The 26,595-nt window shown below is 50.5% G+C and overlaps 1 protein-coding gene across 1 annotated transcript in view; it reads right to left on the reverse strand.

Annotated features, from left to right (window-relative positions):
* Positions 1–9,036: 9,036 nt before the first annotated feature.
* The window catches only part of AFAP1 (actin filament associated protein 1), a 107,731-nt gene continuing 90,172 nt past the window's right edge, over positions 9,037–26,595 (reverse strand). Inside the window, exons 12-17 of the mRNA XM_080936213.1 lie at positions 26,476–26,593; positions 21,604–21,718; positions 18,119–18,283; positions 16,115–16,305; positions 14,623–14,787; positions 9,037–12,868 (exon numbers count right to left, since the gene is read on the reverse strand). Coding sequence (XP_080792339.1) covers positions 12,842–12,868; positions 14,623–14,787; positions 16,115–16,305; positions 18,119–18,283; positions 21,604–21,718; positions 26,476–26,593 — 781 coding nt within the window. The 3' untranslated portion in view covers positions 9,037–12,841. The remainder of the gene's footprint in view (positions 12,869–14,622; positions 14,788–16,114; positions 16,306–18,118; positions 18,284–21,603; positions 21,719–26,475; positions 26,594–26,595) is intronic.

Raw genomic sequence — 26,595 nt, forward strand, 5'->3', positions numbered from 1 at the left:
AAGTTTAGGGTCTTTAAATTGTGTAAGCTTGTGGATTAGTGGCAGTGAGCACCCATTACCAAAGAGGATCAAGCTGACAAAAGGCTCTGTTATTACCAGTGTCTAACTTGAGTCCTTGGATAGACTTGGGGTGACCAACTGCTTGGAGACCTATGCTACCCTCTTTTTGTCTTTAGGCTAACACGAAGGTTCTGTGACTATAAATCGGTCCAAATTCTTCCACCATCTATCTCTCCTGCAAGGGAAATATCTCAGAGGATATTTGGGGTCATGTCTATGTACAAAATAAAACTAGGTTTTCTTGTTTGTCTTGGTTAGGGTTTTACTGCCATGAACAGACACCATGACCAAGGTAACTCTTATAAGGACAACATTTAATTGGAGGCAGCTTAGAGGCTCGGCATTTCAGTCCATTATCATCAAGATGGGCAGCATAGCAGCATCTAGGCAGGCATGGTGCAGGAGGAGCTAATGGTTCTCCATCTTCATCTGAAGGCTACTAGCAGAATACTCAGTTCCAGACAGCTAGGATGAGGCTAATAAAGCCCACACCCACAGTGACACGCCTACTCCAACAAGGCCACACCTCCTAATAGTGCCACTCCCTGGCCCAAGCATATGCAAACCATTGAAAGTATCTAAAAATCTAATTCTGCCCAATATTTGAGAAGGTAGCTGAGTGGTAACTGTGGACAAATCTTGGAAGCAATTTGTCCCTAGACAGAAGGCAGTGAAGTTTTGGGTCAGGGTGGCCCTCTCTGAATGGGCTGGTCTGTTTTGCAATCAGGGAGTAGCTAGTACAGTCTAGTCTGTCCAGGGGAGAGGATGGACTCAGCAATCCACACCTACCCATGATTCAGTCCGTGCCATCTCCTGCTTTCTTCCTTTAGTTTTCAACAGGCCCGTACTGCCATCCTGTCCCTGACAACAGGAACTTGGGCCCAGGTCTCTGTAGCTTCTTCATTAGAATCCAAGACATCTGAGGCTGCCAGTTCTCAAGACACTTGATTTCCCATAAACCACCCAAGCTGCAAGGGGTCCAGAAGCCCCGCCCTCCATGCCCACCAGACAGTTGCTCAATTCATCCTGTCACCCATGGTGAAGACATTCCCAGTGGTCACCAACTCAATCACATCCACAGAAGTAGGCACAGAGCCAAATGCAAAAGGAAGGCAGGGAGTCTCCAGCCCAACAACCCAGTGTACAAATGGCCAAGGGTAGAGATACCAGAGGAGGCCCAGAAGCCAAGATTTGTGTGTCTCATTCTTGGACTCACCCCACTCCTTCAGTTCTCAAGTGCCAGTCATTTGTAGAAACCATGAACATTGCATATGTTCTGTCTCGGAGGCAAGAACTGGAGCAAGGTTACAACCAGAAAATCTCCCCATTGCAGGAACAAATGGCCCTGATAGTTTGTGCTTCCAGCAGCAGAACTTATTATCAGCTACAGCTGACAGACACGGTTGACACTCCCACACAGGTTTACCTCGAGCTCCCATCACATTCCTATCCGATCCTCAGGTGAGCAGGCTGGAGGCCTTAGAGGAGCTAACTCCTGTGTATGCAAGCTAGCTTCAAACCTGTGACCTGGTCCAGAGTGCAGTATTACCCAACTAAAATGGGTACGTTCAGCTCAGAGGTCCTTTTAAACCCAGCCAGCAAGATTTCAGACCTGTGCTGCGTCTTATCCGGTGGTGGCCATTTTACTGTCTGCTCTGCCCATTTCCCAACAGAAACTGGCTATTGATATCCAACTCCATCTCTAAAGAGAGGTTGCATCCTCAACAGGAAGAGGCCTAATGCCACCTCTGGTGGGAGAAAAAGTGGTCATTGTCCCAAGGATCATTGGGATAGAAGGGTCCACCACACTAGTAGGCATCTGAAATGACAATATCCTCCAACCCTGACAGATCCCCTGGCCGCAGTGGCCAGGCCAGGGACAGGTCCAGAGCATGGTATCTGAGGTAATACCTGGGGAATACAGCAGTAGTGGAGCTAGATGCTGTACTCACAGGGCCTAGAGCCAGCCCAGATGCTCCAAGCTCCGCAGCCTGACTTGGAACCCCAGAGCCTATGCCCTTCGTGTTCTCTTGGACCCTCCCATCCCTGTTGCACCTGCTCCCTTCTGCTGCCTCTGGGGTTTTCCTGAGGGTGCTTCATTTTTTGATAACTCCTGACAGAAATGGAAGTACTTAAGCACATGCCCTGGTAACAACCTAACCAGCTTAACTCAGTAAGAAACCAGTCCATCCAATTCTCAATCCGTGGCAGAACCTACTTAGAGCCCTGGGGACCTCCTACCTCTGGTTGATATTTCCCATTAAGGGCCACTGCATTATTCTCCAGTTTATATTTAGACCAGGTCTCTGTGCAGAAAAATATCGGGTGTTCTTTTCCTTAGGCCTGAGGTATGAAGAGTTCCCAGTATAAGGGCACAGCCTTGGGGTCTCTGCTGCTTCTGACCCATCTGTAAATACATCGAACCATCTTCTCCCTCATCTGGGTGTCCTCTGGAGAGTTTACCAACATGAATGTGGGTGCCTGTATTCTTGACTTCCTTATTAATGACCATATTCAGACTGTTTGTCCTCAAGGATGTGTCCCCTTTACTAGCTGTGACCCTAATGAATTACTAATCTCATCTTGTCTGCATAAACTCCCTTTAAAACATTTTTGAACTGTATGACCCCTTTTCTTACATGCGCAGTCTATGAGAAATCAAGACTCATTCACAGTGAACTGTTTGCCCATAGTCCAGAGCATGCAGAATGCTCTTTTTCCTCAGCCTCTTTGTGTCGTAGCGACTGGAAAGTGAAAACATCAGCAAGTGCCCACTGTATGATGGGGCAGAAACCAAAACAGGTAATGAGGAGGAGAGGAGAGAGGAAAACAGGCTTGAAGATTCTGGGATCTCAGAGAGAGAGAGAGAGAGAGAGAGAGAGAGAGAGAGAGAGAGAGAGAGAGAGAGAGAGAGAGAGAGACAGAAACAGAGACAGAGACAGACAGAGAGAGACACACAGAGACAGACAGACAGACAGACAGAGAGAGGCATGAAGTCCAGGGGGAGCCCTTGTCTTCAGTGGGCTGATCTTTCTTTGTCTTGGCTCATACCACACCGCACATGACACCACAGCCACACCAAACACCTCATTCCAAAATACAATACATATACCACAACACAACATACACACAAGCACAAACACACATACACACTCAACACTCATACCATACTGAAACATACATACCATACCAAACACTACACATCAAAATGCAACACACACACATACTGCAACACATCCTCACCATTCTACAACATACACTTCACACTAAGCAGAACAGGCATACCGCACACACCATAAGACACATACCACACCATACATATAACACCATACTACACTACACATAAACCACACACACAGACACACACACACACACCACATGCTTCTAAAATTGGCCCCCAGGCAATGTTTTCGCCCAGTGAGTACCTGAATAGATAAGTGGAGGCCATACAAAGGCTAGAGAGGCTTATGTTCCGTGTAGGTGCTGAAGAGGGTAAAGGAGATGCTTTGGAGAGGGCATGATTACACCATGTCTTCTCCCTCCAGAACTGCAGCCACAGCCTATGGCCTACATACTGATAAGGTCTGTCCTGAAGGTGGACCACGGGCCCAGGGTATGGTGCAGGTATTCCACAGGTATGTCCCCTAGGAGACATTGCTCCCTGAGAACCGATGCTGTGTGGCAGGATGCTTCACTGCCCCAGTCATTCCCCCACAGTCTTGTGAGATGCACTCAGACTGTGTGCTTTGGGGGGATGGGTACCAGCTTCCAGAAGAGGCAGCAACATGTGGACAGATCTGTTGACAGAGTGACTGCTTGTTTTTGTTGAATCAGCACTTCAAGCATCACTAAGTCCTGAATGCTGGGGGCCTCCAGTTTGGTATTAGAACCACATAGATAATGGAAGGACAGAAACATGCAGTGTCATGGACAGATTGTACTAGGACTGAAGCTTGTCTTTGACAAATTAGGTAAGTTTGCCCGGTAGTAACACAGGCTGCACTCAAAGAGCTGCTGGTTTCCTTCCAGGAAGTGAGTTGGCCAGCAGGAATTGTCTAGAAGGAGTATAAGACCATTTGAAGGTTTGTCAGATGCCCAAGAAGTGCCTAGTCTTGGTCCCAAAGCCACTGTTTCTACACCTCATGCTGATGCCTCCAGAAGATGCCAGATCTCGGGGTTGGAGACACGTTTATGGACTCCCCTTGTAAGGCAGATGGTACCAGCACCTGCCTCCAAGACTGGTGGAAGGCCAGGCACATGGTACTTCTTCCAGGATGAGAGAGCAGTATCTGTAGACACCTGGGCCATGCAGCCTGACTGGTAACAGCCACCAGCACAGGACAAAGTCACTGTGTGAGTGTGACAGGTGGAAACGACACACAACTATAGTGATCAGTGTTCAGACCCACTGGACGGCCTGGTCTGGTCTGAGAGTGGAAGCTTGCTACTTCCCTACCCCGTCACCTACTGTCACCATCTGTCCTTCCTCCTGGGTCTGAGAGACAAAGATTTATCACAGATGACCACCTCCCTTGGCCACACATCCCTTGGCCACTTGGTCTCTCATGGTTCTTCCAGCTTCCCACACGGCCACCCTTGCCCAGACCCTTGCACCTCTAGCCTAGGTGTCCAGGGCTCATGTGCCACAGGGTCTCCTGCCCAGCTCTAAGTGTGATCTCAGATCTTAGATGGGGCCTGGTGACTTGCTGAGAGACAGGATTCCTGGGGAAGGGATATTCTGTGTGGGGGCATTCGTAGGCACTCAGTAGGGCAGCACACCTGTGAGAAGCCTGAGGTGCTCTTCTCCACTGAGAGGCATCTATGATTGCTCTGCCTCTTATCAGCATCACTAACCATGAAGGTACCTCAGGGTTCAGGAACAGCAGCCAAGCATCGTTATGTTCAGTGGAACTTGGTGGTGATAGTCCCTTGTCACAGTTTATCACAGGCATCCCAGGCCTAGCATGCCCAGACTCGGCACGCCTATGGCACTTGGCCCAGTCCAGAACTTGCTGGCTTACCATTGGGCTAACGGCAGCATTGGCAGCCTGCATCTGGTGTCACTCTGGCCCTCACATTCAGCTCTGCTAATGACTTGCCCAGATTTTGTCAGTATTGAGCTCAGGAGGCAGTATTGAGCTGTGCCTGCCAGCAGGGCAGTGACAGGGGCAATGACAAACCAGCTATAATGGCGGCTTCAGTCTTGGCCGTGCATCAGTGCCAGCACGTGGTGCATCTTACAGCTCGGCAGGCCATTCTGGCAGTGGCCCTGAAGCAGATGTGCAAGCCACTCCACAGTGGAGGGGGACCCTGAGTCACAGTGCCAGCCAGATCTGGGAATGCTCAGCCCACCCATGACCACAGCAGGTGCCTGCTTGGCATAGTCACAGCAGGGACCAGCATGAGAAACAAGTCCTCACTTCATAGTAAGAGCCCAGGAGACTCTGAGTAGTGAAGGTGATGAAGTCAATTTTATGACCTTACAGAGTTGCGGGTCAGCCTAGAGAAAAGGCTAGAACAACTGGTGCACAGATTTAATACAAAACAGGGTGTTTTTTATGTTCCTCACCACATCTTCCTGCCCCTGTGAATTCATTAGCCGAGTTCTTCAGAAAGGTGCAACCTTCAATGATCTAACGTAATTCCTACCCCAAACTCCCCATCCTCCTGAATCCCAAGATTCCCTTGTTTCTGCTCCATCCCATAGCTGCCTGTAACTTTCCAACCCCAAGATAAACTGAGAGCAGGCACCAGCTGCGAGCTAAGGAAGACAGAGCCCAGTGCCTCCTCTTACTGAGATTCTCTGTTGGGCTCTAAACACACCTCATTCTTAAAATGGGCCATAAGAATTTGTTCCTTGCGTTGGTGGAACCAGGAGAGGTAAGAGATGAGAAGGGAGAGGGAGCCCTGCAGAAGAACGAGATCAGGTAAGGGACATGGTTCCACAGGCCTTCAGGTCAAGATGGGAAGTGAGGAAAGGAGCCCATAAACAGGCCGAGGAGCTTGGGCCTTGTGGCTGCAGGGAAAGTGTGCTTTGAGGACAAAACCATTGGGACTCGCTTCTGGCTGAAGAAAGACGTCACTTAGTGCCTAGTTTGGGGCCTGACATCCTAATGGCAGGCCTGTCTAGGGAGCTGAGTGACAGATAGGCAGGAGTCAAGCTCACGAGAACAGACAGTATGGAAGAAGAAGAATATAAAATGTTAGAGCCCCACCAGTGCCCGCTGGGCCCATGTGCCCCTCCTGGGGAGAAGGGTAGGCTGGGATGGGACAGCATCCAGTTTAGGAGTCACACCACTGCAAGGCCCATGGGGATCAAGTGTGGTGGAGCCCAAGAACAGAAGGTGCCCACCCCCAGGACAGGGCAACACAGCCAGATGTGCTGGGAGTGCTGTATTCCTAGGAAAGTCAGCAGTGAGGTGGGGGTACTGGGGAGACGAGAAGACAGGAAATTATCTGGGAGAAAACATGGTCATGGAGGTAGGGCAAGCAAACAAGTCGACAAAGGGAAGGGGGTCTCTACAGATTTGAACCACAGAGCAGAGGGGAGACTACCCTATCTACAGTCTTCTGAGAGGATGTAGTGAGGTGCGTGTGTGCGTGTGTGCACGCTCACGCTCAGGCTGATGAAAGGCTGCAACACCTCCAGACTCCACGTCTTCCTCCTATGAAGTCTAGAGGGTTTGATCAGACCATGGGGCCAGCACAGAAGGAAGCCCTTTGGTATGTTTTGGTGCCTCCTGTACCGCTTGTGAGCTATAAAGCAGGAATGTTGCCTCCAACATAGAAATAAGAAGTCAAGACAACCAGAGCACCCATAGACAAGGACTGCCAAGGGTCCCTGCATCTGGCACAAGGGACAACCAGTGATGTTGCCATGATACAGTATACCTGGACCATGCAGGGTCAGCATTGAGCAAGGGGTGGAGTGGTCCAACCTGGGTTCTGGGGTGCAGACAGTGGGCTGTGATAATAGACTGAGAGTCTCCAGGCTGCGTGGGTGAGTTCTTTGCCCTCCTAGAGTGTCAGGAGTTCTTGCCCCACCATGGCCATGCAATCTCAGGAGCAGATCATCCCTGCAATCATCTGAGCACTCGGTAAGCCCATGACAGAGACAGACTGTGTGATCTCAAGGCTGGTGTATAGTGGGTGGGGCACTGGACATGCTTTTGTGGGTCCCCTACAGGTGTGAAATGAGCTTGAGCAAGAGACTAAGGTAAAGCCTAAGGTGTGTAGCAAAGGGGAGAGGAGCCTCTCATGGGTATAGATTTGGGGGTGTATTTCCTGAGCTGTGCCCTGTCAGAGTCATTCAGGTGGCTTCATGAGCCCTTATCTCCCTTTTCAATCTTTCCCAATTCAGCACAAGGATTGGCATATTGGTCCTATTAGGCCCCTCCCCCCACCTTGCTCTTTGAAGACCCAACCAGCAGTATGTCTTGTGTGTAGCAGTCAGCATCACATCCGGCAGAATGCTGAGACAAACATCCCTCTAGAGGCAAAAGGGCACAGGTTCTGGACTGGTGAGGCTGACACCCCAGGAAGGAAGCAGCTAGTTCTTCTCTGCCTGGTGCTTCTTAAGAACGCTTACGAAGGGTCCTTGCTGGAGCACTCTGCATGTTCCTGTACTGCCTGGGCCCCCTCCTTTAGCTCAGGAGGAATGCATACCTGTCTCCTCCCATGGAGTCTTTATCCCAGCTATGCCTCTCACCTGAGCGCTTCCCACGAGGAGAGGTGTTTTTTAAATATCCTCATAAAGCCTGTCAGCCACAAACTTCCCGAATCACAGACATCTAATAATGTTTCTGATAAAGGCTCCTGCTATGCACCTCGGTGACACTCCCTGGGGGTCACTGTGGCCAAGCACTCAGTCATCCTCTGCTTTAAATGACTGAGGAGACCCTTTATTTCCTGGCAGCCCACCAAGACTCTCAAACCAAAGGCATCACTTAAAAACAGGTTCAGTGACACATGACCAGAGCTCAGGACTCAGTGGACAGCCACAACCCTGGCCAAGCGAGGGTGGGTTTTTCCTTCTCAAAGCTGGCCCGAAGAGCTCCAGGGATCCTCACAAACTGGATTTCTCTAATTAACAGCTCTGCGACCTCACAGTTGCCCTGAAGTCTGTGCAGTAAGTTCCTCCGTCACCTGTGAGAAATGGCTGCGCTCTGCCCACTGCCCAGCCCCAAAGCATGAATGGTTTGGATGGTCCTCTGGATCCAACCATGCCCCTGATCACCACCAACACACCCCTCACCACACTCCCCGGGTACCCAGACCCAGTGGCTCTCGATTCAGATGTCCAGTAGTAGGTCCTAAACTCAGCTCCTGCCTGGGAGCTCTCTCCTCTGGGCATCTCCTTCACGGTGTCATCCCCCAAAGTGGGCAGGATCTCCCTGGGTGGGTTCCCACATCTGCTCTGATGCCTGTTCCACCAGCCAGCCATCAGCTGTCATGTGCCTGTGGAAGCCCGGAGCAGCCTTGAAGGCACCCCTCTATTTGACAAGACATCCCACAACTTCTCCAGGTCCTCCCCAGCCCACCCCAAACCTCTTCTGTCTTCCTGTTTCATATTCAGCTGTTAGCAGCCATGGCCTTTATTTAAATGCCACTGCCTAGTTCAGATAACCCCCCACCTCTCAGAACTCTACTAGGCTTCAAAGCTGCCGCCTCACCTACAGCACCTCACATCTCCATACATCACTGCCCACCAGAGAGCATCCCTGTCTGTCTGCTGGCATCCTGAGAGCACTTGGCACTGAATGGGGAAGGGAGGAGGCAGTGATGGTGTTTACTGCATTAAATACTCAGGTCCACAGACCAAAACCACTCAGAAAAATCCCCAAGGATCCTCTAAGGCAAAGTACGGTACCCTCCCTGTGCACCGGTGGGATAGAGCCCCTCCCATCTGTCGGGCAAGCAGAAGTAATGACTCAGACAACCACAAATATCTTCTTCTGCACCATGAGCCACCGTCAAGAAGACATGAGGCTGGGCCACACAGCACAGTTTTATTAATACACAAACAGGTTCCGCCAATGGGCGCCAGTCAATGGATACGCGGTTACAACAGTAGAAAAAAATCAGTTTGTAGAGCAGAAAAGTTGGGTGAAGTGAATACAAGATGGGGGCATGGACTGAAAACTAGGATTTTTCCATTGCAAGTCTCTTTACATAAAAATTTTTACTTTCTGACTTAAATACATTGAGCTACACAATCAAAATATATTTACAGTCATTTCAAATGGGCTACCTACCAACATAGTTAATTAAAAAAAAAACTTTCTCTTTTCTTTGCCTGTGCCTTTTTCCAAGATTATTTTAAATATGATTTTAGTTTTTTTAAAAAATACATTAAGGAAATAATTACATTCATAACGTGAAAACATTTTACAACTTAGAGCCATGAGCAACTGATTTGGAATATCTAGAACGTTTAAAAAAATGGTGTTAAAATGTAGAGTAAACTTTTGTTAGAAATTAATTAAAACATTATCATATTAAAAACACCTTTGGTCCCTAAGAATCATGAACTAAAGACACAACTTTGAAAGGATAATTTAATCTGGCATGTGGGAAGCACAGGTTTCCAAAGACCACAGTGCTGTGTCCCCAGCTACTGGCAAAGGGTGTTCCTCAAAACTGAGGGGGTGGGGCTTTCCACGCCAGTGACGTGGTCAAGCTGCTTCTGCTTCTCCCTGGGGCTGAGCTGTGTGTGAATGGCATAGGGGGGTTATTTTCAGTTTATTTCACAGTAGAAACTCTGGCGTGATTAGTAGTAAGTCAGTGGGAACAAGACCCAGACATTCAATTGCTTCTATAAAAACTATGTCATGGATTTGAAATGTTTCTGATTCAAAATTACTTTAGAAAATAAAAGAAAACAGGAAGATCAATCGTTTTGATGCTGCCACACCCATAGAACAGACCCTGCAGGTGTCTTGTCGGCTGGTGAGGGTGGGTGTAAAGGATTTGACTTGGCTCAAGTATCCCCAGAGCACAGGGCAGAGGTCAATGGCTTGTCTCTTGCTTTGGTAGGAGAGGCCAGAGACACCCCTGCTGCTGCCTACATGTGAATTCTACCTGGGGGTCTGTAGTCCCCACATAGTGGAAACCTTCCTCAATGGCCTCAGGGCCTGGGACATTGCTTTCCAAAGCAGATTTTCTAAAAGTCCCATCAGTGTGGGCGTGCTGACACAGAAACAGCCAAAGGGAAATTGGGGCAGCGGACAGATGAGGACAGATGAGGTGAACAGGTGGGTGAGGCAGGACCAAGGCACGCATGGGGAAGGAACAGGACACTGGCACATGAGGCAGGAGAGCAGCAAGCACTCTGGAAGATTCTGTGTGAAGAGGGTCCATACCGTCCTGACAGGTCATTCTGGCACCTGGGATGACCTGTTTGACCCATGCTCACCCTTGCAAGGACGCTGGTACATGAGATTGTGTGACACCGAGGGCCCCACCCCCATGCCCAAGCCAGGGACCAGAGCAAGTCCCCAGGCCAGCATATTTGGGGTTAGTTAGTAAATGGACATAAAAATAGAGGGGTTTGTAAAAGATGATGACACCTTGCCGAATTGTAACTAATGTAGACCCAGAGAAGCTCTGTGGCCTCAGACAAAGAGAGGCCCCAAGAGGTGGAGCATCTCCCGTGGTCCAGAGTACCTGGTTGCTCAGAGAGGGGACTGGTTCAGCCCTTTGCCTACCTGGCTCTACACAAAGCAGGCCTGTGCCATTGCTGGCTGGAGTCATGCCGGTGGCTTTGGGAGGGTCATAGAATGAGAACACTGAGAATCTTGACAGGATCATGGGTGTCCAATATGTACATATATAAATTAAAACTCTATTTATTGAACATATACAAATAAATAACTTAATTTTGAAACAAATGCTTTAAACTAGCTTTCTGACCAAATCTAAGAACATTAATGGGAACACGGGAGAGTGGAGCCCTGTGTTGGGAGCCTTACCTTCCCGGACCTATTTTACGTGGCTCTGAGGAATTTACAGGATCCACCACAGTTGAATAGATTACAAGGCTGGTTTTCTCAGCACAAATTATCAGCACCAGGAGCCTGAGGGCCTGCTGTGTCTTCATCGGGACAAACACATCTGAGGCTTATTTGCTGGACACGATTCTTCACTATGTCTCTCTATGCTGGCCAGGACTGGCTGTTAAGTTGGACATTTTCTCCTTGTTTTGGTAACAATCAAAGCCTGGAACAGCTTTTCCTGGCAAAGCAGGATGCTATCAGAGTGGCCAAAAGCATTGCTCTCAGACTCAAGGCAGCAGAAGCCTGTGGCACATTAAATTCTCCTCTCTTTCAGAGCATGGGCTGGTCACAGCTCCCCGTGTGGACCCAACAGGCTGGTGTGTGCGGAGGCTGCATCCCTCCTCCTCCTTGTCCTTCTACACATTTTCCTGGCAGAAACTAGCCCACACAGATGCTGGTGTGAAGAATCCTAACTGCCCTTTGGAGGAAGGCACTAGAGCAAAGCACCATTAGACAGCCAGCAAGTGTCTTGCACTGTGCTAGCCCGGGACAGACCTTCAGCTGAGCAGCTTCCCCTTACCCTGGGATGTCCCTGTACTCTGGTAACCACCTTGCTGCTCTTTGGTGACTCCAAGGCAACTGCTGCGGGGCTCAAGCACAGAGCACCAATTCTGGCCATGAAGGCTTCCCAGAGAAGGCCTTAAAGGCGCCTCTACAGAGAGCCTGGGAGACTTTCCTTCTGTGTGTGCTAAGGACATTCTGGGCTGAGATGGGAAGACATCACCAGCACATCCCGAGTGGTTGAACCACCCTACAAAGTGCACAGAGGCGAGCGGAGAGTGGGAAGGGGCCCACACCATCCGAAGCTTGGCATGGAGTGCGTGGTCAACTGGAGGAAGGTGCTCTGGAAGGATCGTCTTTGTTCAAGGATGGTCCAGGTTAAACTACAGGTTCTAGAACCTGCTCTGTTAAACCCATAGGCAGATGGTGGCCAGTGTGCTTCCTGGGCTGAGGAGCTCCTGCCTGGCAGCCTGGGAAGCTGGGGTCATAGGTCGGGAGAAAAGGGTACAGGCTAGCCAAGGACTGCCAGCTCTGTGCAGCCTCTCAAAGTACATCAGAAAACGGGAAGGAAACAGGGTCTTCGAAAAGTTTTCAAGGTCTAAGCATAGCACATGACGGAAGGGGGGAGGGCATTTTCTTTAAAAGCAAACATGAAAAACACGGGTAAAAAGAATGACAACTTCTCTATCCTGGTGACCAAAACCAAAACTGAATCTTCAAGTCGATTCACAGCACTATTCCTCATGGCTTCACCTCCAGTGACAAGGGACAGGCGGGGAGTGGGAGAGGGTGTGCAGAGACACGGGAGCTCATGCTGCTGCTGCAGAGGAGAACCTTCTGGCAAACAGGGCGAGGTATGCAGCTCTGACCGCACACGGGGAAGGCTCAGGCCACCCGTCTCACAGGGGCGCACGGTCCACGGGCTGCAGGCTGGGGCTGAGCTGAGGTCCTCAGAACCGCCCCATCTGCTAGAGGGTGCTTCAAAGCAGCTTGTCAACACCTTATGTTTCTGCTTCTTAACAAGTAAATTTGGACAACAAAGTCTTAAAGTAAACTTTCCTAAAGGGCACCGTCATACAGTAGGAAGAGTGCACGCAAGCCAGCCAAGGGTCAGCGTCAGACTCGGTCTAAACTTCTGCAGTCACGCTCAGGTCACTTTGGGAGGCGCGCACGTCACATACGAGGCTGGTGGCAGGACACAGTCTCTGGGCGTGGCTGGGCTCCCTCTATGATCCATTCTTCAGTTCCCACTCCTGGAGAAGAGAGATGTGTGAGGGCAGGCAGTTTGATACACAGAGCCGCTATGACCCAAGAGCCTTTGAGATCCATGCAGTGTGGGGGACTCAGCCACAGACAACAGAATGCAGGTTCTCCCTGAACAAAGGAATTATCCAGCCACCCACTTCCAAGTAGCCAGCCAGAGATAAACCCAATGCAAATACACAACAGGAGCCAATAGGTAAATGTGGCCCCTCCAGACTTGGGGCATTCATCAGGCTGAACAAGGAAGCAGGGAGCTGACTGCTGGGATATCATGTAAGTAAGAACTACATATCATGAGTCGATTTACATGGAAGCCCGAGGCAGTCAAGTTCAGAGATAAACAGTATCACGGTATGCACCTGAGGCAAGGGAAGAAGGTGGCATTGGTGTTTTGGTGTTTCATCTAGGAAGATGACGTTCTGGAGTAGGACGCACATGGGAATGCCTTGTTAATAGGCCAGGTTAGAAAGCTGATGACAGGTAGCTGGCTGGCTGGATGGACAGAGCAGCTGTAGGATGGGTGTTGAGGAACAGTCCCTGCACGCTACCCTCAGACATGGAAAGCTTAGCACCTATTCTCAGCCATGATGGAGGTGTATGGGGAGGTTGAGATGGGGACCTGTCCAGGCAATCTCCTCCGCAGAGCAAGCCACCAATCCAGGGCTGTGGCATATCCCTCCAGCCCTGCCAGAGTGCTCCTGATTCTGCCAACTACTCCATTAGTGTTCCTATTTCTGTCAGTGTTGTGCCACCAGCCATTAGTTACATGTGGACTTTGGATTCTAGAAAAGTCAATAGAATGTTTAGCCTAGTCAATCTGTTCCCCCCAACCCCAGGCTTGTGGGGCCCCTCTGACACTAGGGTCCTCTACAAAGGAGAGTTAGACTAAGAAGGCCTGAGGGATGTGCAGGAAAACCACTGGAATGCCAGCTCAACAACCTTCTCCCACTCGACCGGGAAGCCTTCCAGAAAGCATGCTTGCTGGGGAAGCACATACACCGAGGGTTCTGGGCAAGCACAACTTCTAGCAGCATCCCAGGACACCCTAAGAGCACAGCACAGTCCTTTCCCTCCGTGAATTTGTTCAGCTAGAAACTCCTGAAGAAGGGGCTTGGACTGATGAATCACCTACACAGTCAATGCCATCAATACAAGGACTGGAGAAAGGGCAGGATGCATGCTTAGCCTCCCCCATCTGCAAGACAGAGGGACACAATCTGGACTCACGCCCCATGCCCAGGCTAGTCCAGTTCCAGCTGCTACTGTTTTGTTTTACATCCACCCCATTGCAGCTGCTTCTGTTACCATGGGCAAGAAGTGCTGGCCTCTGATCATCTAAAAATTACGCTTTGAGAATCCCTAGGATTTCATCATGGCAAAGGCTGCAGGCTGCTCTTCCTGACTGCAGGGAGAGGAGGGACCCTGAGTTGATGGCCAGGGTGCTGAGAGACAGCCTGGAGAAGAAGGATGTTTTCCAGCAGGCAAGTGCTAGAAAGGATATCAGGGTCACTCTGCCTAGTCTGTGTTGCCCAAAGAAGACCAGGGGTTGGGGGTCTTACTCATTTCTGGGGTGACCTGGAGCTTTGGGGGCTCAGGTTTGGTGGCTATCTTTGAACCACAGTCCCCAAGGGTGTTGGGGGCAGCTGGAGGAGTAACTTGCTCAGCATCTCTGTCAGGAGACGGAGTGCCAAGTGCAGTGGGGTTTACTTGGAGCTCAGGTACCTGGCCCTGCCAGGGGGCTCACCTTGGCCTTCTGCAGCACGTGCCCACGGCAAGGGGAGCTGCCTGAGGCTGGCTGGCTCTTCTTTAGGACGGCTGCACTGTTCACAGGCAAAGGTCCCTCTGCGTCACTTGTGTCACAGCTGGAGATGGGAGAATTTTCCAGAGTCCGATGCCGAAACACAGGAGACTGTAATTGAGAAAAGGGCCCTGTGTGAGGGGTGGTTCTCAGCCACTGGCATTTCTCAGGGAGAAATCGTTTAGTACAAAGAAGAAATGGACTGAAAATGGGCTAAACTAGAAAGGACCACCACAGGCAGTGCCCGATCCTCAGAGCATTGTCAGAGGGGTGGATTCGGGCCCACACTCCTACCTTGTCTCTCTCACCTGTCCATCAACATGGTGTTTCCTAAGTTTGCAAATGTTTCTTGGAGCTGCCTGCCACTGAGAGGGTCAGACCTGGTAGCAGAAGCTGCCAGTAGCAGACAGTATTAGCTCGGCGTCCCGGGACGATGAGTGGTCCCAAGTGATACTGGGTCTGTGACCACTTTGCAGATGCTAGAGAGAAGTTTTTGGAAAGCTCAAAATGAAACAACTCATCTCCTCGGCTGCCTTGGGTCTGATTTGGCTTGCCAGCTCTTCTACACAGGACTGCTAACGGCCCTTTGAGAAAGCATAGCACTGCGGAGACACCTTCCATGTGACACAGAATATCAGAAACACGGGTAGATGTACAGGGTGTTGCTTCAGAGCAGCATCAGCCTAGAACCCCTGTGAGGGCTCCTATCTCAACGCTTTGGCGGCATACACCATTCCTTGGATACCTGCAGAGGCTGTATCGACTCTGGGTGGGTGTGGTCACTGGTGCAAAGACAGAATAAAGACCCCTGTCTCTGGAGATGGCCAGGCAATAGGTGTCTGCCGCTGAAGGACCTGCCTAACAAGCCACTCCTCCGAGGATGGGGTCTTTCTACAACTATACATAGTGCTGTCATCAACGCAAGAGGCAAGCCCGGTATATAGAGAGGGTCCTCGGGAGGCACCCGAAGGATGGGCACCCACTCCTGAGCCTCTGAAGGCCATGCGCACTCCTGGCCAGGGGACAGTTGCGGACAACAGCAAGTCTTAGTGGAGGAGTCAGGTGACAATGAGGAGCCACGATTAAAAGTAAGAGCTCAGACTTGACAGAGCTCATGCCCAATTTGGGGTACAGATTATTATGTTACAGTCACTGCAGCTTTCAGACAACTTGACAGCACTTGTCAACGTGAGAGCAAGTTTCTGCCTAGCAAGCTGGTACCAAGTCAGACTGGATGAAAAGGTAGAAGAGCTGGCCATTGTCACCTGACCATGAAGAGGAGGACTGGCCTTTAAATACTCCAGTGAGCCTAAGAGACATCAATGTCTCCATACACTGGACACAGTGGGAACATGAGGCTGATACCACCCATGGTGGTAAACATGCTACCCGAGAGACCACAGAGCACTTCTGTGTGCTGTGCCTTCAGGACACTCACCTGTGGACTTGATGTCCCGGACTTGGGCTCGATGGCCAGCCCTAGGGTGACGCCACCCGCCAAGGCCTTCTTCAGACTCTCCTTGACCTCCGTCAGCTCCAGCTCCAGGCTGACCCGCTCCGCCTCCCTCTGCTTGCACTCTTCCTCCAGCCTCTTCAACTTGTCCTCCAGGGCCACCTGAGTCTTCCTGCCTGAAATCCCAGGGACACACGGTCACCTCATAGAGGGGCTGACCTAGCTGAGTTCTGCTAGGTCTTCCCTACAATACAGCAGCCCGACTGCTTCCTGAAGAGCCCAGATCCTTTCCTAATAACCCGTGGCTGTGTAAGATTAGGGGCAGGAGTCAAACAAAATCCTACACAGCCCAAGGGGCCTTGTGACATTCACTTAAAGGACATAGCATCCAAAGGGGTCACTGACTAGGAAGCTGAGTAAGAAGAGGCCTCAAATTCCACCAGTTACTTGTGGACTATTGTGATGGTTTGAATATGCCTGGCCCAGAAAATGGCACTATTTGGAGATGTGGCTTTGTAGGAATGGGTGTTGCCTTGTTGGAAGAAGTGTGTCCCTGTGGGTGTGGGCTTTTAAGGCCCTTGTCCTAGTAGCCTGGAAGCCAGCCTTCTCCTGTTTGCCTTTGGAACAAGATGTTGAACTCTTCTTGCACCATGCCTGCCTGGGTGCTGCCATGCTCCCACCTTGATCATAGTGGACTGAACCTGTAAGCCACCCTCAATTAAATTGTTTTTATAAGAGTTGCCTTGGTCATGGTGTCTGTTCACAGCAGTAAAACCCTAAGACAACTGTATACGCTTCCTGGTCACAAAACATTGCCCATATCTCTGTAGGCATTGGCATATAGTTCTCCGTGGTTGGGCAATAAACTCATCTCTTAGAAATTTGTTATGATGACCAACAGGGGCAGAAAATGCACAGAAATGGTCAGAAAGGAAGAGTGAGTCAGGGAAGTGGGCAAACCACAGGCCACAGGGAGCCTGGCCTCTCGGGGCAGAGTTGGGGTCTTTCTGCATCTCTGTCCTGTGACTTGACACAGGCAGGTAGAAACGCTGCTCATTACACAATGCTCCCTCCATGTCATAGAGGGAGGGACACTGGAGGGGGAGAGAGTGTCTCTATCCATCCTTCTCCGACAGCCTGATATTGACACCTTACCCAACCTGCTCCCACAAATTATCCCAACAGCCCCACTTTTACCTCCCTTCTTGTCCTCTGCCCCTAAATTACCTCCCTCTATAGCCATAATTCAGAGAGAGTTAAGTTCTGGTTAACTATGATGGGCATATGCACCAGCCTCAGCCTACACTGAAGCCTTCTGGAAGCCAGCAACCCCTCTGGGCTCCCTCATCCGCTGCACAGCCCTCCTTCTCCTCGGCCAGTAGAAGCTAAATATAAAAAGCCTTGCCCCAGTGAGGGCGCTAGCCAGGATCAGAGGGAGGTATTAACTTCCATCCTAGATCAGGAGGTCTGGCAGGAGCGAGGCCTAGCCTGCATCTGGATACTTCCCGTCTCTAGACACTGCTCCCCTGACAGCTGTCCTTGTCACTGCCTGTCTTTTGGGATCACTGCCATAGTTCTTTTCACTGGTCCTCAAACCCTGGTGCAGCCTTGATCTCCCCAGGCCCCTCAGAGAGCAGAGAACTACATGACCTTGGCAGAGCCCTAAGAAAACTTCTCAGCCCCCTTAGCTGCTCCCTCCACAGAAGCCCCAAGGAGTCACCTTAGACAAAGAACGAAATCTGCCAACCTTGGCTGTGACCGCTGGAGGATGAAATTTCTGAAGTCTCATTGTATAGTTGGGGCCAGGGCACAGTCCCTGCCTATGGTGGCATCACTGAGCCAACCCTGTGCTGCCCTGGGCTTCCCCACAAGGTTGGCACCCTAGGAGGCAAGGTTAAAGAGGCAGCCTTGGCCCTCAGGTCTGGGTCAAATGGAATCAAGAACTTCAATGGATGCAGGCACATGGGTCACCAGGGCCAAATCCCATACCTGCATTCACTTCGATGGCAGCCCTCAGGTCCTTCCTCTCCTTCCGGAGTTGCGCCAGCCTGTTCCGCAGGGCCTCTTTCCTCTTAAGTAGCTCTTCCTCTTTGGACTGTAGCCGCTTGGCATCTGCTTCCACCCGGTTCTTACCATATTTGTACTGCTCAGCATCTGAGCAAGGAGCACAGAGTTAGCTCAACAAGAGGGGTTGGGCTGCCGATGCCTGTGGCTCAGCAGCTCTTGGGGTAGCACAGAGCTGCTCCTGGCTAGTCCTAACAGGAAGGGGTGGCTTGGAGCAGGGACTCCCGGTTTGCCTCAAATCCTCTAATAATGATCTGCATGTTTACAAATAAAGACAGAATACTGAGGAGTCCCTTCAGTGTTCCTGCCCATAGGGTATCAGCTTTCAAATGATTGTCAATAAGGATCGGAGTGGGGATTCTGGAGCCTGGACAGTTCTGTTCATCTGATACATTCTAGAACCATCTGGGGAAAGCGTCTTAAGGAGGAATTACCTAGAACAGCTCTGCCTGTGGTCATGGCCATGAGGGAGTATCTTGATGATTATATTCTGCATTTTACACCCTGACTGTGGATGGCACATAGCCCGAGGCCGTGATATGTGTACGAGGGGAGAGAACCGGCCGAGTGACGGACATCGGGGAGGGGACCACCACGTATGTCCTCTCTCCACTCCTGACTGTGGATGAGAAGCGGTTGGGTGCTCTAAGCGCCTGCCTTGACCTCCCTAGGACACACTGTGACTTGTAACTGTAACCTATAACTGTCAGCCAAAGAAACTCTGTCTTCTCCAAATCTCTTTTGTTGGGGTATTTGTTAGGGCAAAATAAATGAGGCTAGAACAGCCACCTGTTACCGTCATAACTCTATGACAGCTCATAACCACCTGTGACTCCAGCTCCAGAGCATCCAATACCTTCTCCCTTGGTCACTAGGCACACACATGGTGCACAGAAACCAAACACACAGGAAGACAAAAGCCTCCTAGAATTTATTGGAGTCCTTTCTACATGTGACACCTCTCTTCCCCTGGCTAGAAGAGGGACATTTTGTTGGCCTGAGGTTCTGGGGAACGGGGAAGCTTCTCCAGCAAATAAAATGACAGAAAGGCAGTACGTGGTGCTTGGAGACCCACTATTTAGAGGACAATCTGTTCCTCAGTTTCTCCTCCATTCACAGGCGGATATAAAAATCCAGGTAATATTTATAAAGCCCTTAGAGGAACTTCCCAAATGAGTCCTATAAAAGTAGCTGTTAAAATTTAATGACTGAACAGTGAATGCGTCAATAAATCAATGCTTTGGGGGTAACCCAGAGTCTCGGCCACCAGCACATAGCGGTTCACACAGTGTTGAACCCAGGCCCCACAGCCTGGATTACAGTTTCAGGCTGCAAGGTGTTATTGTGGGGAAGTCAAGGCAGGAACTTAGAGCAGTCAGACAAGAACTTAGGGAAAACCTCCCTGGAAAAGATGGTGAGGAGTAGGAGATGCTCACTTGACTGGCCAAGGCCACTGACCCAGAGGTCGCTTCTGTCATCTCTACAACCACTGAACCACCCACCAGCTCCAAGGGAAGTTGGACCCATGGCAGTCAGACACGACTGGCCTGTCAGTCTTGTTCACACAGTGCCTGCCCTGAGCTGGCTCTACCATTGCTTCTTTAATCACGTGCTCCATTCATGGAGATGTGTCCTCTTCTCACGTCTAGTCTGCATTCCTTCCCTCACCAACCCGTCTCGTGAAACCAAGGCACTTCCAGAAAATTCCATGCTAAACTGAGCAAACTCCACCGTCTGAACCAATAGGTCCCCCAGCAAACCTACAGACGACGGCTTATAAATTTCCCCGCCATTTGGTCCCTGTGCGATCAACTCTATACGGCTGTGATGCAATCGGCTGAACTCTGCAGAAGCGCAGGATGCAATTATTTTTCTCTTTTGTTTCCATTAGATGTCACCAAAGTTAATAAAACATTCCCCACCGAAGGTCCCACCAGATACTGAGATAAATCATCCATAAAATAAAGCGAGCAGAGGGCCGTGAGAAACGCTAGGCTGAAGGAGCCCGCGTGGGATTCAGATCCTGCTTAACAAGGCATTTTAGGCCAACGCATCCCTCTGGCTCCTGCACCTCCGAGTGAACAGCAAGAAGAACAAGAGTGTAAACACACCCAAGGCATCGGGGAATGAAATTACATAGAGAGAGGGCCAAGGAAAGTCGGTGACAATGAGGAGTCTCCGTCTGACAGGCTCCTGACACGCCTGTTTGAAATGCAGGTTTGAAAGCAGAGGCGTAGACAACTCTTAGTGAGAATTCCAAGGTTCTCTGGGACTGAAGCAGTCAAATGTTGCTGAAGTCCTAAGGCACATCTATGCTTTCACCATGGAAAAAGACAGTCGTTCTGTGCCCTTGTGCACTCTGACCCTACAATGGATACCCGCCACATGTAGGTCTGAGGCCTTTTCTCTCCTGTACCAAATAGGAATGGAGGTCCCCAGGTGAAGCCTTATCTACACTATCATGGAAGCTGCTCTATTACCTGCATGGCTGCAGACTGGAAAGCTTGACCCAGACTGATGGAGGAGCTCCAGGACCTGCAGGTCTTATGCCTGCTTTCCTGAGCTGACATCATCTCCTCACCGAATCCTCAGCAAAAGTGATCATCCTGAATGGATAAGTCCCACAGGCTGGCTGGCTGGTAGATGACCCAATGCAGCTGGGCAGGGCAAACACAACCTGGAGACACCAGCACACCCAGATCCAGCTGCCAATGGAGGAGGGCTAGCGAACACTCAGACAGGCTCTCTCTCTCTCTCTCTCTCTCTCTCTCTCTCTCTCTCTCTCTCTCTCTCTCTCTCTCTCTCTGCCTGCTCTCTATAGCTGGCTCTGCCGTCTGAAAGCTGGCCCGCATCTTAGCTCAGTGGCTGGCATGCAGTAAGACCTCTGGCTCTCCTGCACTTCTTCTCCTGGGCTCATCCCTCATCTGCATAATGGGGTACAGAGCATCTACCCTTCCTACACAGCTGTTGGAGACCTGCAGGAGAGGAAGGAGCTGGCTGTGGACCTTGATCTGCACAGAAGTAGCAAGGCCTCCTGTGCCCTTGAGCACTTTTTGGGCTTTGGTTTAGGCGCCCAGCATCACCATACCCACTCCCTCGCCCACAGCGGTCGACTATCAGCCCAGCTGACAGATGGAGGGGGTATAATCAGAGCTCACATGCATGGTGTTCTCGGGACACAAACTAGAGTCTCCTGGACCACAGGCCCAGTGCCTCATGGTTGACTGCCACGCTAAGAAGCCAAGCAACAGTTAGGAGGCCGGGCTAGAGATCCTGGAAGGTGAAGAGGGGGATGAGGAATGCGCACTGTCCCACCTCCCATCACACCCAAGACTGGCATCGCTGCAGGAATGGCTCGTTCAGTCTCAAACTGCACCAAAACAGAAAGAGGAACCAGAGGGGAAACTCACTTGATGCTGTCCGTTTCACACCACCTGCCGAGTCCACCTTTTTTTGCTGGCTGCTGGGAGCCTTCCCCTTCACCGGAGCCCCATTAGATGACAATGGAGGCTTTTTGCTCTTTAACTGTTGAAACACACAGAGAAAAAATTTTAAAATAATCAGATGAAAGCACCCTGTTGCCTAAAGTTATTTCTTTTAGTCTCTGACTCTTAAGTACAACCTACTGGCATGGCCAGAGGACAAAGGAAACCAATTTGCTTTCCAGTCACTGGGCTTTCTCATCATCTCTTTCTTTGGCAGCTGGAAGCTTCCCAGCACTAAAGCCTGGGTATCCAGGACGACCACGGAGTCTGCCTTGGGAGGGATGTTATGTTTCTACTGGGGCCTTAGGTGCTGATAAGAAAGTAGGTCTGAGTGACCACGTACAGGTAGGCAGCAACACCCTCTGAGAACCTGTATTTCTAGAGCTAAGCCACTTTTCCATGAGGGGACTGCTTCTAGCGGAAGGGCCTGGTTCTGCAGGGAGGTTCTTGCCCTTAACCGAGTGATAAAATAATGAGATGCGTAACCCCCCTCATTCAGATCTGGTGGTTCTGAAGAAGGATGCAAGAGACGCATATATAGAAATAGCACAAACATATAAAAAGCAAGCCTCCACCAGCTAAAGGTTAAAAGAATTCAACAGTCCTCTGCTCACCCAGCTACTGCAAGCCACAGTTTCCTTCTGGCAGGTGACACTGCATGCCAGGCATTGTGCTTGACATAGAGGGAACTTGACACCCAGGCCTTGTCATCCTCCCTCCCACCCACCTCCCACTGCCTGCCTCTCATGTTGGGGGGGCAGTGTGGTGCTGTATAAAGATCTAGCTGCAGTTCTGGCTTGTCATGTAGGAGAGCCTGAGCTAGCCCTTCAAAACTTTCTGAACCTCTGCTTGCTCACTTAAAAATATAAAGTCGCTGGCACCTCCCACAGGACTCTAAGTGACACTGCACATCCATGCACAAGATGGCATCCAGGTGCTCTCTGGAGGTAAGTATATGCTCTCACAACCGACAGGCTCCCAAAAGAATGGCCACATGGGATGTGATGAGCAAAGGCCCTAGAAATTGAGCCTGGGACTGTTTCCTATTTGAAACAGAGACTAAGGGTAAGCAACAGTGATAAGGCCACTCTGTGTCACGTGACACCCAACTAGTCCATGTATCAGGTGATACCTGCCCAGCAAGGGGTAAATCCCAATGCACAGGTGGCAGGTTTACTAAGCTCATCAAAGACACCTATGCTACCAGCAAACAGACAGATTAAGTAGGTAGGCCACAATGGCTCCATCTGGGTGGAGATCCTCGTGACACTGTAGAGACCAACAGTGGCCAGCGGTCCACATCCCTCCCATCAGGAGTCAGACTCCAGGGAGTGGCATCTGTATAACTGTGACCACCACAGGCCTTCTGTGTCTATTCTGACAAAACAATGTCCAGAGGTGCAACTTCGACACTACCTGGCAGCCAGGGACCCTGCCTGGTGCCTGTTATTTTTCTCAAAGCTGCCCAAAGCATGGAGCAGAATGCAGAAAGCTTCTTGCTTCCTGTTTTCAGAATGTTCTCACATGAGATCCCTGGGACTCCAGGCAGAGTCTACAAGAATGTACACAGGAAGAGTCTGCTCGGTTAAAACTTTATGGAAGCGGTTAGTGTCTGCTCAGGTAGGTTAACGCATGTCACAGAGAGTGGGTGAACAAGAGTCTGGTCTCGAGCGTATCTGCCACTCGGAATCAGAGCCCTCCTGTCACACAGGGTACATGCCATCCTCTTCCTGACAATACCCTGGTTCTCGACATGGTGCTGGTCATATTTACAGACAGGAAGTAACCACTCCCTGGGGGGTCAGTCATTGCTAACTTATACCCAAGGTAGACTATACTAAAGAAACCTGCCATTCCAGAATTTTCTGGACATGGCCTCTTTTTTTTTATAATCTCTGACGTAATTCTCAAAAATGTACTGAAGAATTCTGGGAGACAATCTGAGAGCTTGTGTCTCAATGTCTCTCTAGTCCCTGGGTGGCTGAGTGTGAACCAGGCTATGGCTGACGCTTCGCTGTGTGTGAGGTAGTGAGCACGTGTGCAGGCCCACTGATGTCGGGGAGTTTGGGAACGGAGTCTGTACCTGGGAGTGCAGCCCAAGAGACGCCCTCCCCACAGAAGAGGTGTTAGTGACAGGTGGGGAGCAGGGTGGGCTGCAGGAGGTGGGGGATTTGTAGTGGTTAGAGGACAGCCTGTCAGTGGGTGGCCGAGACGCCCTCCGGTCAGCAGGAGAGGAGCGAGCAAAGATTGTCGGCGATGGCAAGTTATCGTAGAGACCCGAGTTATCATAAAGCACCTCTTCCGCTGGGCCTCTGCTCCCACAGCCAGGAAAGCCGCCATTCATGTCCCACTGCAACACATACAGCCTGTTTGTTAGTGGCCAGACGAGAACAGAGAAGCTCAGCACAGCAAATGTTATCCCCCCCAACACTCTTCATGACCGGTCAGTCACGCACACCACGCTTTTGCCTTTGGAGTCATAGAAAACTTTCTCCATCCCTTAAACTGTTCCCAGAGTCATTGGATCATGATGTCTTTGTTTTGTTTTTCACAATGAAAAGCTGGCATCAGCAGCTCTAGAGACCTGGCGTTTGTTTGGAAGTCCCCTGGCACAGAGCAAGGGTGAGGTCAGGGGAGCTGAGCAGAGCCGGAGCTCCGAGCTGCACAAGAAGGTGTGAGAGCCGCGGCACCTGCTGTGTTCTGCACACGGCGGCTGATTTGTCACGGAGTCTACTTAGCAATCAGGAGAAACTGAGGCAACAGCAGCTCACACAACTAGGGTGAGGCAGAGCTGGCCAACATCAAGCTCATGGCACACAGTGTGTCATCAGAGAGCCCCAGGCTCTGATAGAGGAACATGACTGGAATAAAGAGTGCCCTGGGCTCATCCACGCTGCCCTTGGGGCCAGCAAATTCGCCACCAAGGTCAATACAATCTAAGTCCCACACTTGAGCATCTAAAGTGAATGTCACAGCCCAAAGAATCTGCTGAAGGAAGAAGCCAAGTCATCACAAGATGCAGGGGGCCTCAGCCTTGCATGGGACAATGGCATTGTGCTAGCTGACGACCTGAACAAAGAGTTAAGGGCTCAAAGCTATGTCACAGGACACAGGGATCCCAGAGCACCCGCACAAAAATATAAAGGAACTCCACATAGCCAGTGGAAGATCTGTTTAGACTTCAAAGGTCTTTCTAAATTGCCTTGCGTTATAAAAAGAAATATTAATTCATAGATTCTGCCCATCTCCCCTTTCAGCGCTCCCTCCTGCCAGACTATAATTACAGCCCTTTGTTATAAAAATAGGAAAGGCCTAAAAATCCCAGGCTGGGAGTGTCTCTTCTACAGCCACATCAGCGACTATTTTTGTGATGCTGAGGACGAACAAGCAACCGAAAACAATGTAGAAATGCCAGAATGGAGCGCTTCACAGTGACAGCCACACAGGTCCACAGTGATCTGTACTTGACTTGACTCTCGCTTTCCTAAAATAGCAAGGAGCAAGTCACGTGGAACACTTAGTAAACAGTGCCAGCAATTCCACAGAAGTTTCTAGAGCGTGTGTACAGAGCCCTTTCTTAAAAAAGAAAAAAAAGGGGGGGGGGATGAAGAATGAGTTGAATTTCTGAGCATTAGGTCATAAAGCTTAGACTTTATGGAACCCGGAAATGAAGCCTCCAAAATGCAGTCACAGAGTCCTGCACCCGGGAAACAGACTGAGGAAGCCCAAAGCAGGGAAGCTCTGAGGAGAACCAAGGTGCAGGACACAGGAATCATGTCTCGGCTTCTAAGGCCCAGAGCATTCATGTTAGGAGGATTCTTCAGTGTAGAACATTTATTTCCAAATGCACATCAAACCATGGGTGAAACTTGGGAGAAGCACTCAGAGAACCTGAGCCAGCATGGTGTTTGGACTGTCCATGTGCATGGTGCATGGATATGTAGAGATGTTCCTGAGGCCACAGGCTGAGAGGGCTGCTCAGCATCGAGGGGGGGCTAAATGTTGGGGTACAGAAACAGGGCTAACTCAGTAAGGGGAGGTCACACTCCACCTTAAAAATGGCACAACTGCCAGAATGAGGTGGGGGTGGGGGCTGGGAACCACAATGACACAAAGACTGGGGCGAGAGCTCTGCTCACAGCCCTCACCAGGCATAGCCCCTAAAATCTGTCCACGGGGCACAGGGCAAAGGACAGAAGGCACCACACGGGGAGATCTTCCAATGCACCATGGCTCTTGACATCAGTCGGGAAAAGGATGAAGACAGAACCGGTAAGAACAGAGTCTAAAACATCACCTAAGGTCGGAGAACTCCAAAGAAGCACACTGGCTCCTCTCAGCACAGGGCTTCCCGCTCACACTGCCCACACCTGCTCACTGAGAAGGCAGTTCCAGGAGCCAAGCGAGTGTGCACCAAGGCAGCCACTGTGTGGCACTGCTTCCACAAGGGTGGTGGTGGCTGCAGCTGCATTGGGTGACACTACTCAGGGTAATTTACACTGCGCAGTGTCTGACTTACCCACACTGTAAATGGAATATTCTTCCAGCGCCATCTATTTATTCTAACTTAACCCACTGTCTTCTAGCCAGCCTCCTGGTACTGAGATGTACCTGTCGATGATAGATGAGCTGTCTACTGGGGACCACATGACCTGATGCTCATGTCAGAGGCTAGGGCTTGGAGGGAAGTGGTTTAATTCTTCATCTCATTGGACGAAAAGTAGACACCCCAGGACAGACTTGACCAGCAATTGGTCACCAACCGAAACTGACCACTGGCTCTTGAAGGACACTTACCGAGCCGTTGACACAGGGGACATCATCGTAGTGCAGTGCTGTCCCACTGGGGTGGGCATAGCCATTGGAGAGGCTCCCCAGGTATGGGCTGGTGGACACTGCCCTCCTGTTCATAAAGCT

The sequence above is a fragment of the Micromys minutus genome, assembly GCF_963924665.1.
Source record: "Micromys minutus genome assembly, chromosome: 1".
Classification (NCBI taxonomy): domain Eukaryota; kingdom Metazoa; phylum Chordata; class Mammalia; order Rodentia; family Muridae; genus Micromys; species Micromys minutus.